Here is a 15,895-nt window from a genome sequence, read left to right as displayed (position 1 = left end):
TCGGGAGATCGTCCCGTTTTTCCAACAATTCGCCACCGATTAATTAAAACGAACAAATAATATTTCGTTCCTCGCTCGAAATCGTTCAAAACGCGTCCCAAAAACGTAAAACGTTCCACGATCCACGGATGATGAATCGCGCAAACACTCGAATCTCCGCAGCAAACCTGCCATCAAACGCAGCCGCCTCCCGCTAATCCCACGCAACACGGTGAACACCTATCGGTTGCATCCGGTGTTCAAACGTTAAACCAAGGGGGTATGTAAAATGTTCACCGTACATCGATTCCACACTACTGTACTATACCGATTCAGGCTGAAAACTCGTAATCTCGATACAACCCCGCGATAATACATCGAGGCGGGTGGATGGTCGAGATAGGTTATTGGAGATACGCCAATGCCGATGATTTACCATGAAATCCGCTAGTTATTGCGTGGGAAACGCGGTTTCATTATTTATAACGTTATATCGAGAGCTTGTGATACTTTTGCCGGGGTGGACGGGAAAAATAAAGCGCGGTGTGTCTGCGATGAAATAGGCGATTTTCACGGTCGGTGTGTGTGTGTGTGTGAGAGAGAGAGAGAGAGAGAGAAAGGGTGTTGGACGCGAAGGGAGATATGGAGGAAGGTAAAGGAAGGAGAAATCGATGTCGGACAAGAGCGCCGCCTCGAATTATTACCGGATGTTTGCCAACCGCATCGATTTACAGGCCTGGTTTCTCTTTTCCTGTCTATCGATGGAAATGGTGGACCTCTTGTGTGCAAAGTGGTGTGCAAGTTTTCTTGGGTCACCACGGCAAACCTTGATTTACCAGGATGCAAACGGTGGTGGGTTATATGCTTATATTGGAGGATTGGAGGGTCGATGGAGGAAACCGATCGATGAAGGAGGTTGTTATATGTGAAATTATGTGTGCGATACAAAATCTGCAAATAAAAGATACACACGAAATGTTAGGAGACGCGAAGTGTATCTCAAGTGTAAAAAGGAATATTTTACGACGATGAAAATTTTTGTTAAACTTGTTTAGACGGAATTTTCGAGGTAATTAATTTCGAAAATCGATTCGCTTGAAATCGATAAAAAAAATAATTAAAAACGCGTATTCCTTTCGAGCTCAGCTAGCCCGATATATATTTCATGTACATACATATTTTTTTCCATTCCAATGGTCGAACAGCGTTTTTTTTTTTGTTCCACTGTTTCGATGTATTTTAATTAAATGGAAACGCGATGCGCATGAGAAAAACAACAACAACAACAACGAAAAAAGAAGTCGATACTCCAGCGAATTTTTTTATTCCAACTAGATTTCCAAAGAGGAAATATATATATATATATATATATATATATGTTTGCTTTTAAATTTAAATCTAATATGTCAAATATTTAAATTATAATCCTGAATCTATGTAATAAATGGAATAATAAATGGAATATAGATCGAATATGTCGCTTCTTACCTGGCCAATTCTCTCTGAAGATGATGAACCCTTGAGCGTGCTCTTTCAGCTTCAGCCGTAGCCTCGCGCACCCGAGCTTCGGCCTCCATTCGTTGTCGTCGTTCGCGTTCCACATCTCGTTGCGTAGCCTCTCTCTGTAACAAGCAACATTAACATTTCCTTAGAAACAAATTTAGAAACGTATCTTCAAATTCGTAAAAAAATCCAACACAATCTTCGTTCTTGTCCTGATCACAATATATCTTTTTAATTTCAACGCGTAAAAAAATCTATTATCTATACATCTGCTTTTTGTTGCACAAAAATACACAACGTTTCCTCTCATCATCATCCCCGCCATTTAACATTTAATCAATTCTTCTTCTGCATCATTCAGAAGCCGTTCCACTGCCCTCCATAGCGGCCATCGAGAGAGCGTCTTATTCATGTGCAAATTTATTTCTCCTCAACGTCCGATTGATCTTCCCACCGAAACGCGCATAATATCTTCTCTACAGATGTTCGTCAAAACGAACGCTCCCCTCGCCCGTGATAATTTTCAATGCCGCTTCTTCTTCCACCCCTTGAACTCGCAGAGATAGAAAGAGAGAGAGAATTTTATTTTTTTTAATGCGCTTTTCGAACGAGCATAATCGAGCGGATTTATCGTCCGGATTTCCGGCTCGAAACGAGTCGAATAAAAGAAAAACAGGGAATAAACGAGAGAATAAAACGTGGAAAAGCTCGTCTACTTTCCTATTTACGACCATCTTCCTGCCAGGAGGACCTTCGATCTGTAAAAAAAAAAAAAAAAAAAAAAAAAGGATTTTAACACGTTTTGCGCGTTTGTTCGGGGGCTCGTCATCGATTTCTTGCCAAGTTTTCCGCTATTTCGAGTGTGGGAAAGCGACAGAAGCAGAGGGGAAATGCAAATCGAACAAGAATCGTTTACGCGGACCCGCGATTCATTCGGCGAAGGATTCGTTCGTTACAGAGGATTTCGTGCTAGAATTAATTTCGGTCGAATCATATGGAAGAGTGAAAGTAAATTGGTCTTTCGGATTAATTGTACCTTTTCAAATAGTATTTTTAATACGGATTTTTGCTCGAACCGGTATAAAGTATAAAATAAAACGTGTACGCAAATCTCGATGAATCTAAGAAAATAAAGCATTCGATGGTAATCTCATTAAAAAAAAAAAAAAAATCCTCATAAACCGACGATCACTTTATCGTAACAATTCCCTTGATTCCTTTCTTTTTCACAGACAGATCAATCTCGTTCTCCCCGATCGTATCGCGAAACTCGAAAATTGAAACTCACGCGAATTTCTTCAAATTTCATCAGGCGAGCTTCGGATCCAAGATCGAAAGGAGGCAGGGATTTTCTCGATTAAACCGAGAAAGGGACGCGAGCTGATCGAGGAGAACTCGAACGATGGAAGAGGAGGGGCGAATAAAGGAGAAAAATAAGCGGAAGAGGAGGAAACCTCGTCGATCTTCGGTCCGATGGCTGGAATTATTCATGAATTTAAATCGTTGCACGGCACATTGATTGCACCCTTTCGATTCTGAAAGCGGCTAAAAGCAGCCTACGCCACGGCCGTTGCTGCTCTATCAATAATTGCGCCACGGCCAATGCGCCGAAAGCGGTATTTCGCGCGATTTAACTCGATATATGTCGGGGCCCCGTTTAACGACGTCCATGATAAATCTCAGTTGGAAAGTGAATTCTCGTATTGGCTCCGAGTTGACCGAGACGAGTTTTCCGAGCACCGATTCCTTCTCGACGTTTCAATTTCTTCTGAACTTCTTCTCGTTACTTCGTTTGCTAGCTTCTTCTTGATAGATTTCTTCAGAGGATTCGTTTTTTTCTTGCTATCCACACGTAGACTGTTTAAGATCGTGTTTTGTCGTAGGGTTGAAGAGAAATTGGTTTATGGTAAATGTTGTTAAATTGAGAAACAGAGAAGATATCGAGAGAATGAGTTCAATGTTCTAATAAGCTTGTAACAATATCGTATATATTAAGGATGGTACAGAAGAATGGATGAACGCGAGGAATAATTCTTTTATGATTGATGATACAGTAATCGCGTTTAAGGAACGCGAAGGGAAGATATAAATGAACTTTTCGTGATAAATGATCGATTGCACATACACACAGGTCTGAAAGAAGAATTAGATCGATGTGAACCATCCTCGGGCAAACGATGTATTTATATTTATCCTCCAAATTGTGAATGGTGATATGATTGCGAGAAAGTTATAAAAAAAAAATATATATATATATAATAGACGTATAAATATCGTCAAAGCGGTCGAAAAATTTATCAATCGTTCGGCGAATCCTTTCGAATACGGCATTGAGATGCGTCACCGGTGAATCTCGTTAGGAACGTAAATTTTTCACGCGACACACGTGTCCCGAATGAAACTCACGTGCGGTTATCGATCGACGTGCCCACCTTATCCGTTGTGTAAGCAATTCCTTTTAGAATACGTTGAAGTATTCTTTCCTCCCCTCACGGATTCAGCTACCGTATTCCTTAATTTCTACCTCGTCCTTACGTCAACGTGACTTCGTAACAACTCCCGCCATATCGAGAAAAATCTTCGTTATTCGTTCAAACATCCTTTTTATCGTAACAAATAATAACCGCGCGTTATTCAATGGAATAACAAAGCATCGAAAGAAGAATGGAAAAGTCGACAATGGTCCAGCCGAGCGAGGTAAAACCGATATACGAAATCTTTTGGAACTTTTACATCCTCGTTCGAGAAAAATAATTACAAAGTAATCTTGTGATAAATTTTAAGCCACGTCGACACAAAGCCAACGTCGAAGAACTTTATAGAATCTTTCGCAACTACATGTTAATTTTCAAAGCTATACACATTTTCTATCTACAACAGATTCTCATTATTCATTAATACACCTCTTTCGTGTACATTTATTATTAAGATTGCGTTAATATCGACGATAACGAAATCAACGAGTCGTCGTGTATTTCTTCTTTCATCTTCGCTTCGAATGGAAACGGATAACACGGTTTACTGCACGCGAACAGAAACACGAAGAAGCATCTACAGAAATATTCGGCAACTTCTTCGAGGCGCGTGCAACGTGGAGAAAAAGTTGCCTCCGATGAACTTTGTCGGCCGCGTGGCGGCGCGGTTGAGTTAGTGACGAAAAAGGAGAAGATCGCGTCATCGCGAGTCTAGCAACCCCCGAAAAAGAAGAATGGCGGGGGAGGGAAAAGAACCGGGATTTAAGGCTCCATAAATCCGGTTGAGGAGCATCCCTTAAGCCTCGCACACGCGGTGGTCACTCGGCTTTTACCAGATTGTATTCCGCGATATCTCTCGTTTCGACCCTCCGACTAAACCGCCTTTCACCTGACTCCGCTTAATGGACCAACCGCCCATTCGCCCATCGCGATGACTTTAACCGAAGAACCGTTTAATTCTGTACTCGATCGAAAGAGAGAGTCGAATTCCTTCTTATACGAGATTGAATCCTCCTCCAGAAGTGAAATCGAAGGTTTTCGCGCGATCTGAGATAAGAGTGGCGTGCAATTCTGCCTTTCGATACGAAGGCATCGTCGCTGTAGACGATTCGATAAATAGTTATCGTTTTATCTCTATTAAACTTTGGAAATTCTACAACATTGGACGTATTCCAAATCGAGTTCCTTTATTTCAATAGCCACGCATACGTAATCCTTCACTCATCCAATTCCATAATTCTGTAACTCGCCGAAATGTTTAAAAACCACACACACACACACGCTCTCTCTGGTAGCGTCTGAATACAAAAGAATAACCCGAACAGCGTTGGAAAAAGCGTTAATCCGAAAGGACACACTCCGCTCACGATCGAATCCCGTGTACAGCGGCGCATCCATTCACCTCGTCCTTATTAGTATTCTCAGTTTTTCGGCGGTTCAAAGTCCCCGATGACTCAGCGCGTGCACGCGTGCGTTTCATTCGAGGCACGTGCGAGGAGAGAGGCTGCGAGTGGACCTCCGAAACCTGAGTTTAGAAAGGGGTCCCGTTTCGAGAGGGCTCGTTGATCGAGCGACAAATTATTAATGAGGCCGTCAATGATCGCGCGTACGCGGCTCGCTCTCGGCTGAATAATTCAGGGCATGAGCGGATTCTCGGCCACGATCGGATTTTCCGGCCTGATCTCTCTTCCCCTCTACTAGAGGGGACCACTCTACTTTTCTCTCCGTTTCGAGAGGAAAAGTGGAAGTTGGAAAGGCAGGTGAAGAAGGAGAGGGATTGATAGCTGGGTCACGTGCCAGTGATCCTCTCGTCATTGGAAGAGGAGATAAATCTTGCAGCCTTCTTCGCGCCTTCCGATGGAGACGAAATGATGGCCCGTGGGGATTTAAGCCATTCGTGCCAGTGGTTACGAATTTTTTTGTATTTTTTATTCACAGCGTTGCGTGCGATTTGAAATAAATATGAAGAGTACGGTGACAGTATAATATTATCTATAACAAGTAAAGAGCGAACCAGGTTTTGTTGTTCGGTGATCGAGTGTTGTTTTCACACGAGTTTGATATTCGTCCATCTGGTATCTAGTTCACAACAGATGGAGGACTCTTCTTCCCTTTCCCATAGAATTGACATACTGAAAGCGTAATAAAAAGAGGGAACACGCGTGATATTATTAAAAATACGGAACATAACAATACGAATAAATAGAATTCGATGTGTGACGCGTTCTATAACTTCAAAAAGTTATCGTCGTTGATCCTAAATATTAATTATCTTCCACCTTAATTAAAACAACACTTTAAGACAACTGAGTTAAAAACAAAATAAAATAAAAAAAATAATAAAGATGGTTTTTAACAATTACAAATACGAAACTCGTGCAACGATAATCGCGGTTTAATCGTGCGTGTGGCAGTGAAAAATCACGACGAACGTTGATCGTTACCTTGAATGCGAATTTTCGCGCGAGAGTGCATCGATCGATCGCAAGTTTGCGCAAACAACGGCGCGAAATCCGCGCAAAAGTACACAAGAATCGCTCGTTGCACCCGTAATGCAGAGGTCGAAAGGTGTTAATTATCCTGTTTGCACAGTTACCCCCGTGGCGAGACTGTTTGCCACGGCTTTGATACATGCTCGGCTGATTTCGCACCGATCTTTTGTAATTCGTATCCACGTCACTGGATCTTTCCACCACGTTTTCAAGTGGAAATCGTGCGTGACGACGCATTTTTTCTCGATTTCGTATCGAAACGGTTATCGAACGTTTCAGAGACTGGTCTTTTTCGCGAATGATTCTTACTTTTTATCGAGTAAAAATGAAATATTCTTGAAAGAAAATAATACTTCTGTTGCCAACGATGAATAACGTAGAATAAAATTAAATAAAAAGGGAGCTACAAAATTAAATGAATCAAAGAATAATAACGATACGTATTATCATTACAAGGATAACGAGAAATTTGCATACGAATCTCGAACGCATATTCTATATTTTGCTCTGTTCCATCATCGCGCAATAACTGCTGCACGGAATTAACGAATCCAGTTTTCATCGGTATTATAGGATGGAAGAAAATTTCTGAAACTAACGATTCCTCGAATTCCTCGTCATCTCTTTACCTTAATATGCAATTTCAAGCTTCAAAATCCAACGCGAAATCGCACAAAAGCTTCCACCGTACAATAACCATCCACCAGTATAATAATTTCCTCTGGTTATCAAAGGAACTGTGGTAATGGTGGACCGTGTTTCCACTACAATTCACCACGACCAAATGCAAAATTTGTTCCTCGTCTCTATCGATAATTAAATTTTTTTCGCTGGATTCTCCATTTTTCCACGATCAACCGATAATTAACCGAACCGCGATAAAGAAATCGCGACTTATCGTGGGAACGAAGCAGCTCTACGAGTTCCCTTTCATTTACGAAATGAGCGACATTTTTCCACGAATTCGTCGAGTTTCGTGTGCCTGCGCGTATCGTATTATTTAGGGCCACTTTCGCCAAGATTTATCGCCGAGTTGATACGCGTCGTTGCATCGGAACCCGCGTTGTTAACCGTGATAACGCTGCGGGCTTCGTGTAAAATCCTGGAATCGGTCGGCGGTGATGGAATGTGTAATTCATTTCGATACGCATCGAATGAATCATCCATTTATTTTGATGAAGAGAAATTTTAAAGATTTTATATTTCGTCGATGAAACAATGCAGAGATATTGTACTGTTGATATTATATCCTTGCGATTGTGGAGAAATTTGCGAAGAAAATAATATTTCTTTGAATTTTGATAATAATTGAACCATTTGACAATCGAATCGATCAATTATGCAAAATTTTAAATTTTGTTGCCAAAGTGTTTATATCGTTTACAACAAGTTTGGCGATTTAACGGAACGATATTTAATTTTTCAATCTTTTCTATGCAATATATAATTTTTTGAACTTATCCACAATCTTGATAATTGCACGACGATTTCGCACAAAATTTAACTTGATCGAAAAGAATTATTGAATGAATGAATCATCAACCTCTTTCTCGATCTCGATCGAGAAACAAGAGGAACGCATAAAAGGAGGAACGATCCATGCGTGTACGCGGAGGCGGCTCGATACGAATCGTCAAAGTAAACTCCGACTTTTACGAACGTGCACGAGCGGTATGAATGCTTCATTCATCGGCACGGAAAACGGTTGGTGAATGGGTGTCTCTCATGGGCGCAGATATCTGCGCGCGATACCTGCGGCACAGCTTAAATGGCCCATGAATTTCCTCGTTACCTTTTTCTTCTTCCTCTCCTCCTTTTCTCTCCACAACGTATTTTTATCATCCGAGCCACGACTCGACAACGATGAAATTGTAGAATAATAGTTTTCTTTAAAAACTGGCGAGATAAATTTTTTTTTTATCGAGTATTATCGTTGTATCTCTTTCCAAGGATTCAAGAGGTTCGACGACAGTTGGAACAACATCTCTCGATTCTTTACACACCCATAGATCGAACGTTGATAGTCTTCGCGAGTCTTCGAAAAAGGGAGGAGAGAAGATTAAAGAAATTCGACGAGAAAGAGTTTTTCTTTCGCGGAGAAATAATTTACTTTTTCTCGCTGAAAGTTTAACTTGAACAACCTTTTAATCTCGCGAGTGTAAGAGAGTTAATTCAAAGTTGTTCTGTACATGAAGGGCAGAGAAGAGAACTTTTATTCTTGAAGAAAAATATATAAAAATTTCTAGCTTGTAATCGTGACGTTTGCTGTTTCAAAGCTCTTCTCCCCTTTCACGAGAAATTAAAATATTTTCCTTATATAAAATTTTCAACTCCGCGTTTATAATTACAGGGCATATTCACGAGTGATAAAAACTCGCACGAAAAAGAGGAACAGAATTTTTCAACCTCCCTATACCGTCTTTTCGTACACACAAACTACAAGGTGCAGAAATTAATCAAGCCCCGTTAACTTAAAATTTATTCCATCAAAGTTTCGCATTCGAGTAAACAACGACGTTCCAAGACAAACCGAAAACTGAATAGGAATAACTCGTTCTATTTATTATCCTTTTTACGAGGCAAACGAATTATCATTCAAAGTTTCCCGAGGAAATGAAACGTTCCATTCCATAGCACGAAAACTAGCTGGACCATTCGTTCTGTGCACCGGCAAGAGTTTCTGGTGAAACTCTTGTTTGGATATTTGTCTCGCGCTATAAACGACAATCGGGTGGAAAGTTCCATACAGCCGGGTTCAGGGTATAACCGTTTCTCCCGTTGCAAATCCATCCTCCTCTCAACCTACCCAACTTTCTTACTTCCGCAACTTTTTTCAAACCCCTCGATTCTCGTCCCTCGAAACGCAATTCACGTCATCGCGGAGGAAGTCGTAAGATAATCTGGCGGAAACGCGCATCTTTTTTTTTTTTTTTTCTTCGGAAATAATTCGGGAGTGAATTTTATTCAACGGAGAGGAAAATTTGTACGATTTAAATCTCTATGTATAATATAAAATGGTACAGGTGTATTCAATCTTCTTGGAGCAAGGGATGAATATATATATTATTACTTGGAGGAACTTGGATTGTTACGAGGGAATGGCACGACAATTAAATTTTGGACAGGAACAATCGAATAGTATTCTTTCTCCTTCTCCTTCATTCCATCCATAATTCAATTCACTCTACTCCTCCCTACATTATTCCATCCCAAAACGAAAGAAAAAGAGAAGAAAAGAATACAAGAAAACCGGATCCAGAAGAAGGCAGATGACGGAAAGGCAGAAGGCCAGCAACGCGGCATCCCCTCCCGACAACTCACCCTGCTCTGCTTAGTGAGGTTGGCGCCCATCAGCCGGCGATTCTTCGTGGCGTCGAGGACGTTCCGACGGGGGGTGCCCTCTCCGCCGGGACATTCCCGTCCAGAGGGTGCAGAGGGATTGACCCCTCCTGCTGTTCCCCAACGGTGCACTCGTGCGGCCACCCTGCCTATCGGGCCCTCCACCAGTCCCCTTAGAAGTCGTAACGTGCCACCCTTGCACGATACCCCACCACCACCACCACCACTACCACCACCTCCACCACCACCTCCACTACCACCACCACCACTCACGCAATTCGTAACACCGGTCCTTCTGTCCTCGTTATTACCTTGCCGATCGTCCTTTCTAACAGCCCTTACGCCGCCACGGATGACAACACCACCACTTTCACTCTCCTCGCAACAAAATCCACCCTCCACCTCCGCCGTTTCCACCCTCCCAACAGCCTCCTCCTTCGCCTCCTCCGCCACTTCCGCAACCCTTTCTCGTGTCACCTTCGCGGACGATCGTCGCCCAACCGATCCACGATCCCCGCCGCCACCCTTAGGGGTGCCGCCTCGCAGCTGTCTCGAAATCGTTGCAGCTGCAACGCAACCGGTCGATCGACCAACCTCGTGTCGCTCCTCGGCCAACAACTATCGCTCGCGTTATTTTTCTCTCCACCGCGCCAGCTCTCGATCGTTTCTCGAAAGACCAGAGATTTTCTCCACGCGTCACCTTCAACGGATTCGTTTCTGGTTGTTGTTAGGGCGGGAGGAGGGTGATAGTGGTGGTGGTGGTGGATCGAGTTAATGGAAGACGAGAGTTGCTTCGAGAGGCGGTTGGAGGATCTCGTGGGTTTGTTTGCGCTTAAAAAATACATACAAAAAAATATATCACGATCTCGAGAGGTAGAGAGGAAACTTGCAGGTTTTACTACGCGTCCTGGCAGGGACTAAGGCAACGATCTTTCCAAATTAGAATTGGTGTGTGTGTGCGCGCGCGTGTGTGTGTGTGTCATCAGCTGAAGTTGTTCTCGGTCATGTCTTCGCAGGCTGTTCGCCTGTCAACTTTTGTTACATGCTTCGTCCGCTGTCATGTCCCGGTGGACGGTGCTCGTCATTCGAACTCGGACATCGATACTCCCTCGTCGCCGCGGTCGACTACGAGAGCCGCCCCTTTCCTCCAAACTCGAATCGATCCCTCCTTCGATTCACCGATGTCTTCTTACTTCGAGCTGCGAATACTCCAAGTTCGACGAGACGCGTCCACGTCGAGAAACGTTAGAGAACGCCGAAACGAAGGGAGGATTTCGTTCGATCCCTCGAATGTAGACGTTCACTCCGGAGTCCGTCAAAGGTCCATGAAGTGAAATTTTTGTTATTTCGCGACGAAATTCGAAATATTTTCTTTCGAAAAGGACTGTCGAAAGTCCATGGGGATAAAAAATTTATTCTACTATTTCCAAGCACGACGAAAAATCTGAACTTGGAATATTCTCTTCGGGGTTGTCCATACAAAAGTCAGAAACTTGGAATATTTTCTTAACGAAAGTCCATACGATAAAATTTCTTCGAAAACGCGAAGGATCACAGTTATTTAGAATAATATTTCCTTCGATGTCTTTAAAAATTTCTAATGTTCAAAAGTTTGATCGAAATTCGAACTTTTCGAATATTTCTTTCACAATGATTTCACGTATCAAAAATTACCAAAAGTTATTAACGAAATTCCTCTCGAAATCGTATCAGAGAGAAAAGAATCGAGGTAAATATTTTCTTCGGTGGAAATGTTTATACGAGGCACGCGACGGCGAGGAAACGAAGGAAGGAAAACACGAGCACACACGACCGTGTGGCACGCTGGTTGCCGACCGACTGACTGCCTATCGCCGATTAACGGCCTCCCTTCGTTGCGTCTGACTCACTCCAACCCTCGAGAAGGATTTTCGACTGCGCGCTTGCGTGGGCCGTGCGTGCATACGCACGGCGCCGACACGATCCTCCTCCGCTCGAAAAAAACGTCGCGTTCTTCTCTTTCGATTTCCTCCTTTTCTCTCTTTTGTATTTTCCTTCGAACTTTTTCATCTCTCGCGGATGCCAGTTCTCGCGTTCTCTGACGGACGTAGAAGTTTCCGTTTCGGAATTTTATACAGTTGCTTTTTTTTTCTTTTTTTTTAATTCAATCTTTTGTACGCTCCTGCGTGCGCAAGAATTGAAATTTCGTTTCTAATTGTTTCTTTAATTTTATTTAGTATCATATTTTTTCGAGCGAAGTATTTAATTATTTTCTTTATTAGAAAAATATTTGTAAATTAATTCTTTCTCAAGCGAATATAAAAGGTATCGCGTGATTATTCCTTTTTTCACGAACAAATTTCAACAAAATTATACGTGTATACACAATCCTTAATGACGATTAATTATAACACGTTTCGATGAAAAACTTTTAAGCCTTTCATCGCGCAAAATCCTTGACATCTATTTCACCAACTATCACACGCTGTTCTTCAACGTCGAGCATCTGAAACGCGACAAATACCACCGGCTGAATCTAATTTAATTCTCGAAGTGGTGGCGTGCTCCGTTAACCCGCTAGTAATCCCGCGAAACAGGGAATCCCTCGGTCGGAACAGCGACCACCGCGTCGTTCACCGTCAGCGATTTGTAAACGTCGTCAAACCTCAATATCTCTGACCCCACCGGCTTATATTAAACGCGTTGGACGGCGAAAAATTCCCGTTATAAATATCAAACTTTGAAACCAACCCTCCGACGAAATATTCTACCAACTCACCACGGAATAATACCATCCGTGAAATAAAATTCTGGATCCATCGCGCGATAATAAATCACCGATAAGATCGATCGTTCGAAAGTGATACGTGCTCGGTCGATTGTTCGATATCGGAGAGACCAATGGAGGTTTCCAGGTCAGACAGTTAAAGCGATTCCTAATCAGTTTTAAAATGTCACAAACCGGATTTGATCAGGAAGGATATCGAGGATCGATCGATGTTATGAATTTATTAGAAGGGAGGAAAACGAGATTAGGAGGCATTAATCCGAGTGATTCCGCGTGGATGTCGCCTTTCGCTCCCCCTCCCCCCACGTTTACGTAATTATCGACGTTTCACGGGAGGATGATCCTTTGGATCACTGTCAATGTTCATCCCGATTAACGTACATCTTCTTACACGTCAAAAGTGTCTTTACCACGTGTTATTATTAAATCCCCTAACTTTAAATAATTATCTCGCCGATAATCCTTCGACTTTCATTCATATCGATCTTCGAATTATCAAATTTTTTACTTGAAGCGAACGAAGCACCACCTCTTCGAGGTTACAGTTAAAAATTATCGCAATTTTTATGCATCAACGTTCGATCGTTCACGATACCCGGGGTCCGTTACAAATACACGCCAATTTCTCGTGGAAAACGAAATCTTGGCCACGATCGATCTCTTCCCCTCCTCCTCCTTAGAATTCCGCAAAGTGTATTAACAGGTTGCCAATATCGCGATGGCGAGCCGGGGAGGGCGACGTTGCGAGGCAAACAATTTAATATGCGCCGACTCTCGAAAGTCCTCGCTAAGGACCCTTCCTCGACATACCTTATCTGTCTTCCACCAGTCACAAAGCCGAGATCTCCACGTTTATTGGAAAGCTGTGCCGTCGCGCGATCCCCGTCCAGGGATGAAAGGGCGCTTCTCTTCCCTCTCTCTCCCTCCCCGTATCATCGATACAGAGAGAAGCCTTTGCCTCTTATCTGACGACTGTTCACGGCACGCCAGGATTCGGGCGGAAAAGCGGAATTTGCCTGGCATTTCCCGTTTTGAGGGATCTCCTCGAGCGAAACAATTAGACGAGATAAGACATCGGGAGGAATTTTATCCGGCGTCGAGTTGGGATCCAGGTCTGTTTGCTCTGCTGCGATCCTTGCAAGTTATGGGAGAGTCGGGGGATAAAAAGGGGATAAAAGGGGAGATTTCGAGTCACGGTGGACAAGTTTCGAACGGTTGAATCGAAGAGGATAGTCCGGAGGAATTGGGGATATAAAGGGAGAATGATTGTGTATTTAAGAGTTTTAAGACGAAGGGAAGAGAGTTTGTTTCCAATTTCTTCTTCTTCTTCTTTTCTTTTTTTGAAGATGAAATATGACGATTGTATACGTTCGATATGATTACGGAAGAGTTGAAAAGAATAAAAAGGAAGATTTCGAAGTTGAAGTTTAATCGAAGAGTCTCTGGAGGAATTGATAAGAGTATCGCGTATTTAAAAATTTGAAACGAATGATTTTTCCTTTTTTTTTTTTTTTTTGAGAGGATGAATATTGATACACGAAAAAAAGGAAGCTATGGAATTTTTAGGTCTCGCAAATGGGGAGGGTGAAAATCTAGCTTTGAATTTCTTAATCCGCGATCTTCGATCCGTGGCACGTTCATTCCTCTATAGTGTCGCGTCTTTTTTTCTTTTTTGATTGACTGCACCGAGCATGCCACCCTCGAAGAGCCGCTCGAAGGGGTGGATTTTGCGCCTCCCTTGTTCTTTCTTTTTTCTTTCAGCACATCCGAGCGAGGTATAAAAGAAGGAATACTCACGGCGAAATTCCCAATCAATCTCGTTTCAACTTTTCCTTACGTTTGATGTTGAGATATGTCAAAATTATATGGAATGATGTATGAAAATAGCTTCGATTCAAATCCTTTGACGCTTAAAACTTTCCTTTCCTTTCCCAAAAAAGCTTTCCAAACTTTCCAAACCGGACACCTTAATTCCTTTCGACCTATCACATTCCCCTGCTGAAAAATTCAAAAGCAAACGCTATCTAACAAGACGGAAAGTGTTTGACGACACGCGAGATACAAGCCGCGAAAAAGAGAGAAAAAAAAAAGGAAGCGCGACCCGTAACGCGACACGGCGGCTCGTTCGTTTCCACGCATAACAATGCAGGCAAGGGAGAAAGCCGCGGGAACAATGACGTATGCGCGTCATAATGCCGGCGGCCTGTGTACGTCTTCATGGCAATTAGCATGCATCGAGCGGAGCTTAGCCCTGCGAGGGGGGTATCCGAATAATCCCGCGTGATCTACGCACGTTTCCGATACCCATATGCGTTGCTGCGCTTATGCCACGAACCTCCTCCACCCCCGCAGCAAGTAGCCCCGCGTATTACGCCCGCCCGCAGGAACAAAGAGCGGCGGCGGACCCCTTTGAATAATTTCCCTTTTTACTCCTACAAGGGGGAGAAAGCACAAGCCTGGCTTTATTTGTTTCCTGTTGAAAATCGATCGACCATCCGCGTTTAATAATCGATCTAGCCGGAGGAGGATTAGATGCCAAGATTTTGGGTAAATGGAATTCGTGGCCAATGATAGATATATTGGCCCCTCCGTTGGAAATTGATTAACTGTGTTATTCGAGGAGGTGGATTCGTCGGGCGTGTCTCGTCGCCTCGTGGAACGGAACAACGGTAATTTAAAAAAGGGATTTGGGATAAAATGAAAAATCGAAATGGAAAACACAGTGTCTTTGCGTTTGGGTCAAAGAAGAAGAGGAATGTTTCAAGAGGTTAAAAATTTAAATTACCGACATTTGTTAAGTTAAATTCTAATTTCTAATTCATTATTCTACTCACGGTCTTGTATAGGAAGCGGAGAGTAGTTGTACGACACATACCTGAAACAGAAGAGGAAACGTTCTCGTTAAAGGATCACGTTCCCTTACGACCGATCGAACCACCGCGCCAAGTAGAAATGGTGAATGCGAGTTCGAGAACGAAATTTGATCGATCGTGTTCACGATTTAATTTTTCAACGCTTTGTCTCGTCACCAAACGATTTCATTTTCCTCCTCCTCTTCTACCTCTACACACCACCTATTCCAAAATAGATTGCCGACAACGAGATAAGAAACCACGGCAAACACCGTGGAACGTAAGGATCAAAAGAGCCCGTACATCAACCTTCCCCGAATCTTTGCATAACGCTTCTTAACGCAAGAATTACACGTCCTGAACGGAGACGTGACTTTTACGAAAATTCGAGATTTGATATATCCTCGCTACGAGGATTTTACGTAGCAGAGGGGAAGGAGAGGGGGTAAGAACACGGTCCACGAGTTGAATATGAACAAGGAACGGGGC

General features: G+C 42.8%; 1 protein-coding gene across 8 annotated transcripts in view; it reads right to left on the bottom strand.

Annotated features, from left to right (window-relative positions):
- The window catches only part of LOC100871671 (uncharacterized), a 264,058-nt gene that overhangs the window by 32,704 nt on the left and 215,459 nt on the right, over positions 1-15,895 (bottom strand). For 7 of the 8 annotated variants that reach the window (XR_015291880.1, XM_086907490.1, XM_086907493.1 and 4 more), the window contains one exon: positions 1,468-1,601. Coding sequence is in view for 7 of the 8 variants with exons in the window: in XM_086907490.1 (XP_086763616.1) it covers positions 1,468-1,601 (134 nt within the window). In the remaining variant the exon portion in view is untranslated. Of the gene's footprint in view, positions 1-1,467; positions 1,602-9,769; positions 9,904-15,895 lie in introns of those variants that run through there. The other variant, XM_086907496.1, reaches the window with a different exon arrangement.

Source organism: Apis florea, unplaced genomic scaffold (assembly GCF_048593485.1).
Source record: "Apis florea isolate Af1SG1 unplaced genomic scaffold, ASM4859348v1 contig_2897_pilon, whole genome shotgun sequence".
In the NCBI taxonomy this organism is placed as follows: Eukaryota; Metazoa; Arthropoda; class Insecta; order Hymenoptera; family Apidae; genus Apis; species Apis florea.
This window is presented reverse-complemented; position numbering and strand designations above follow the sequence as displayed.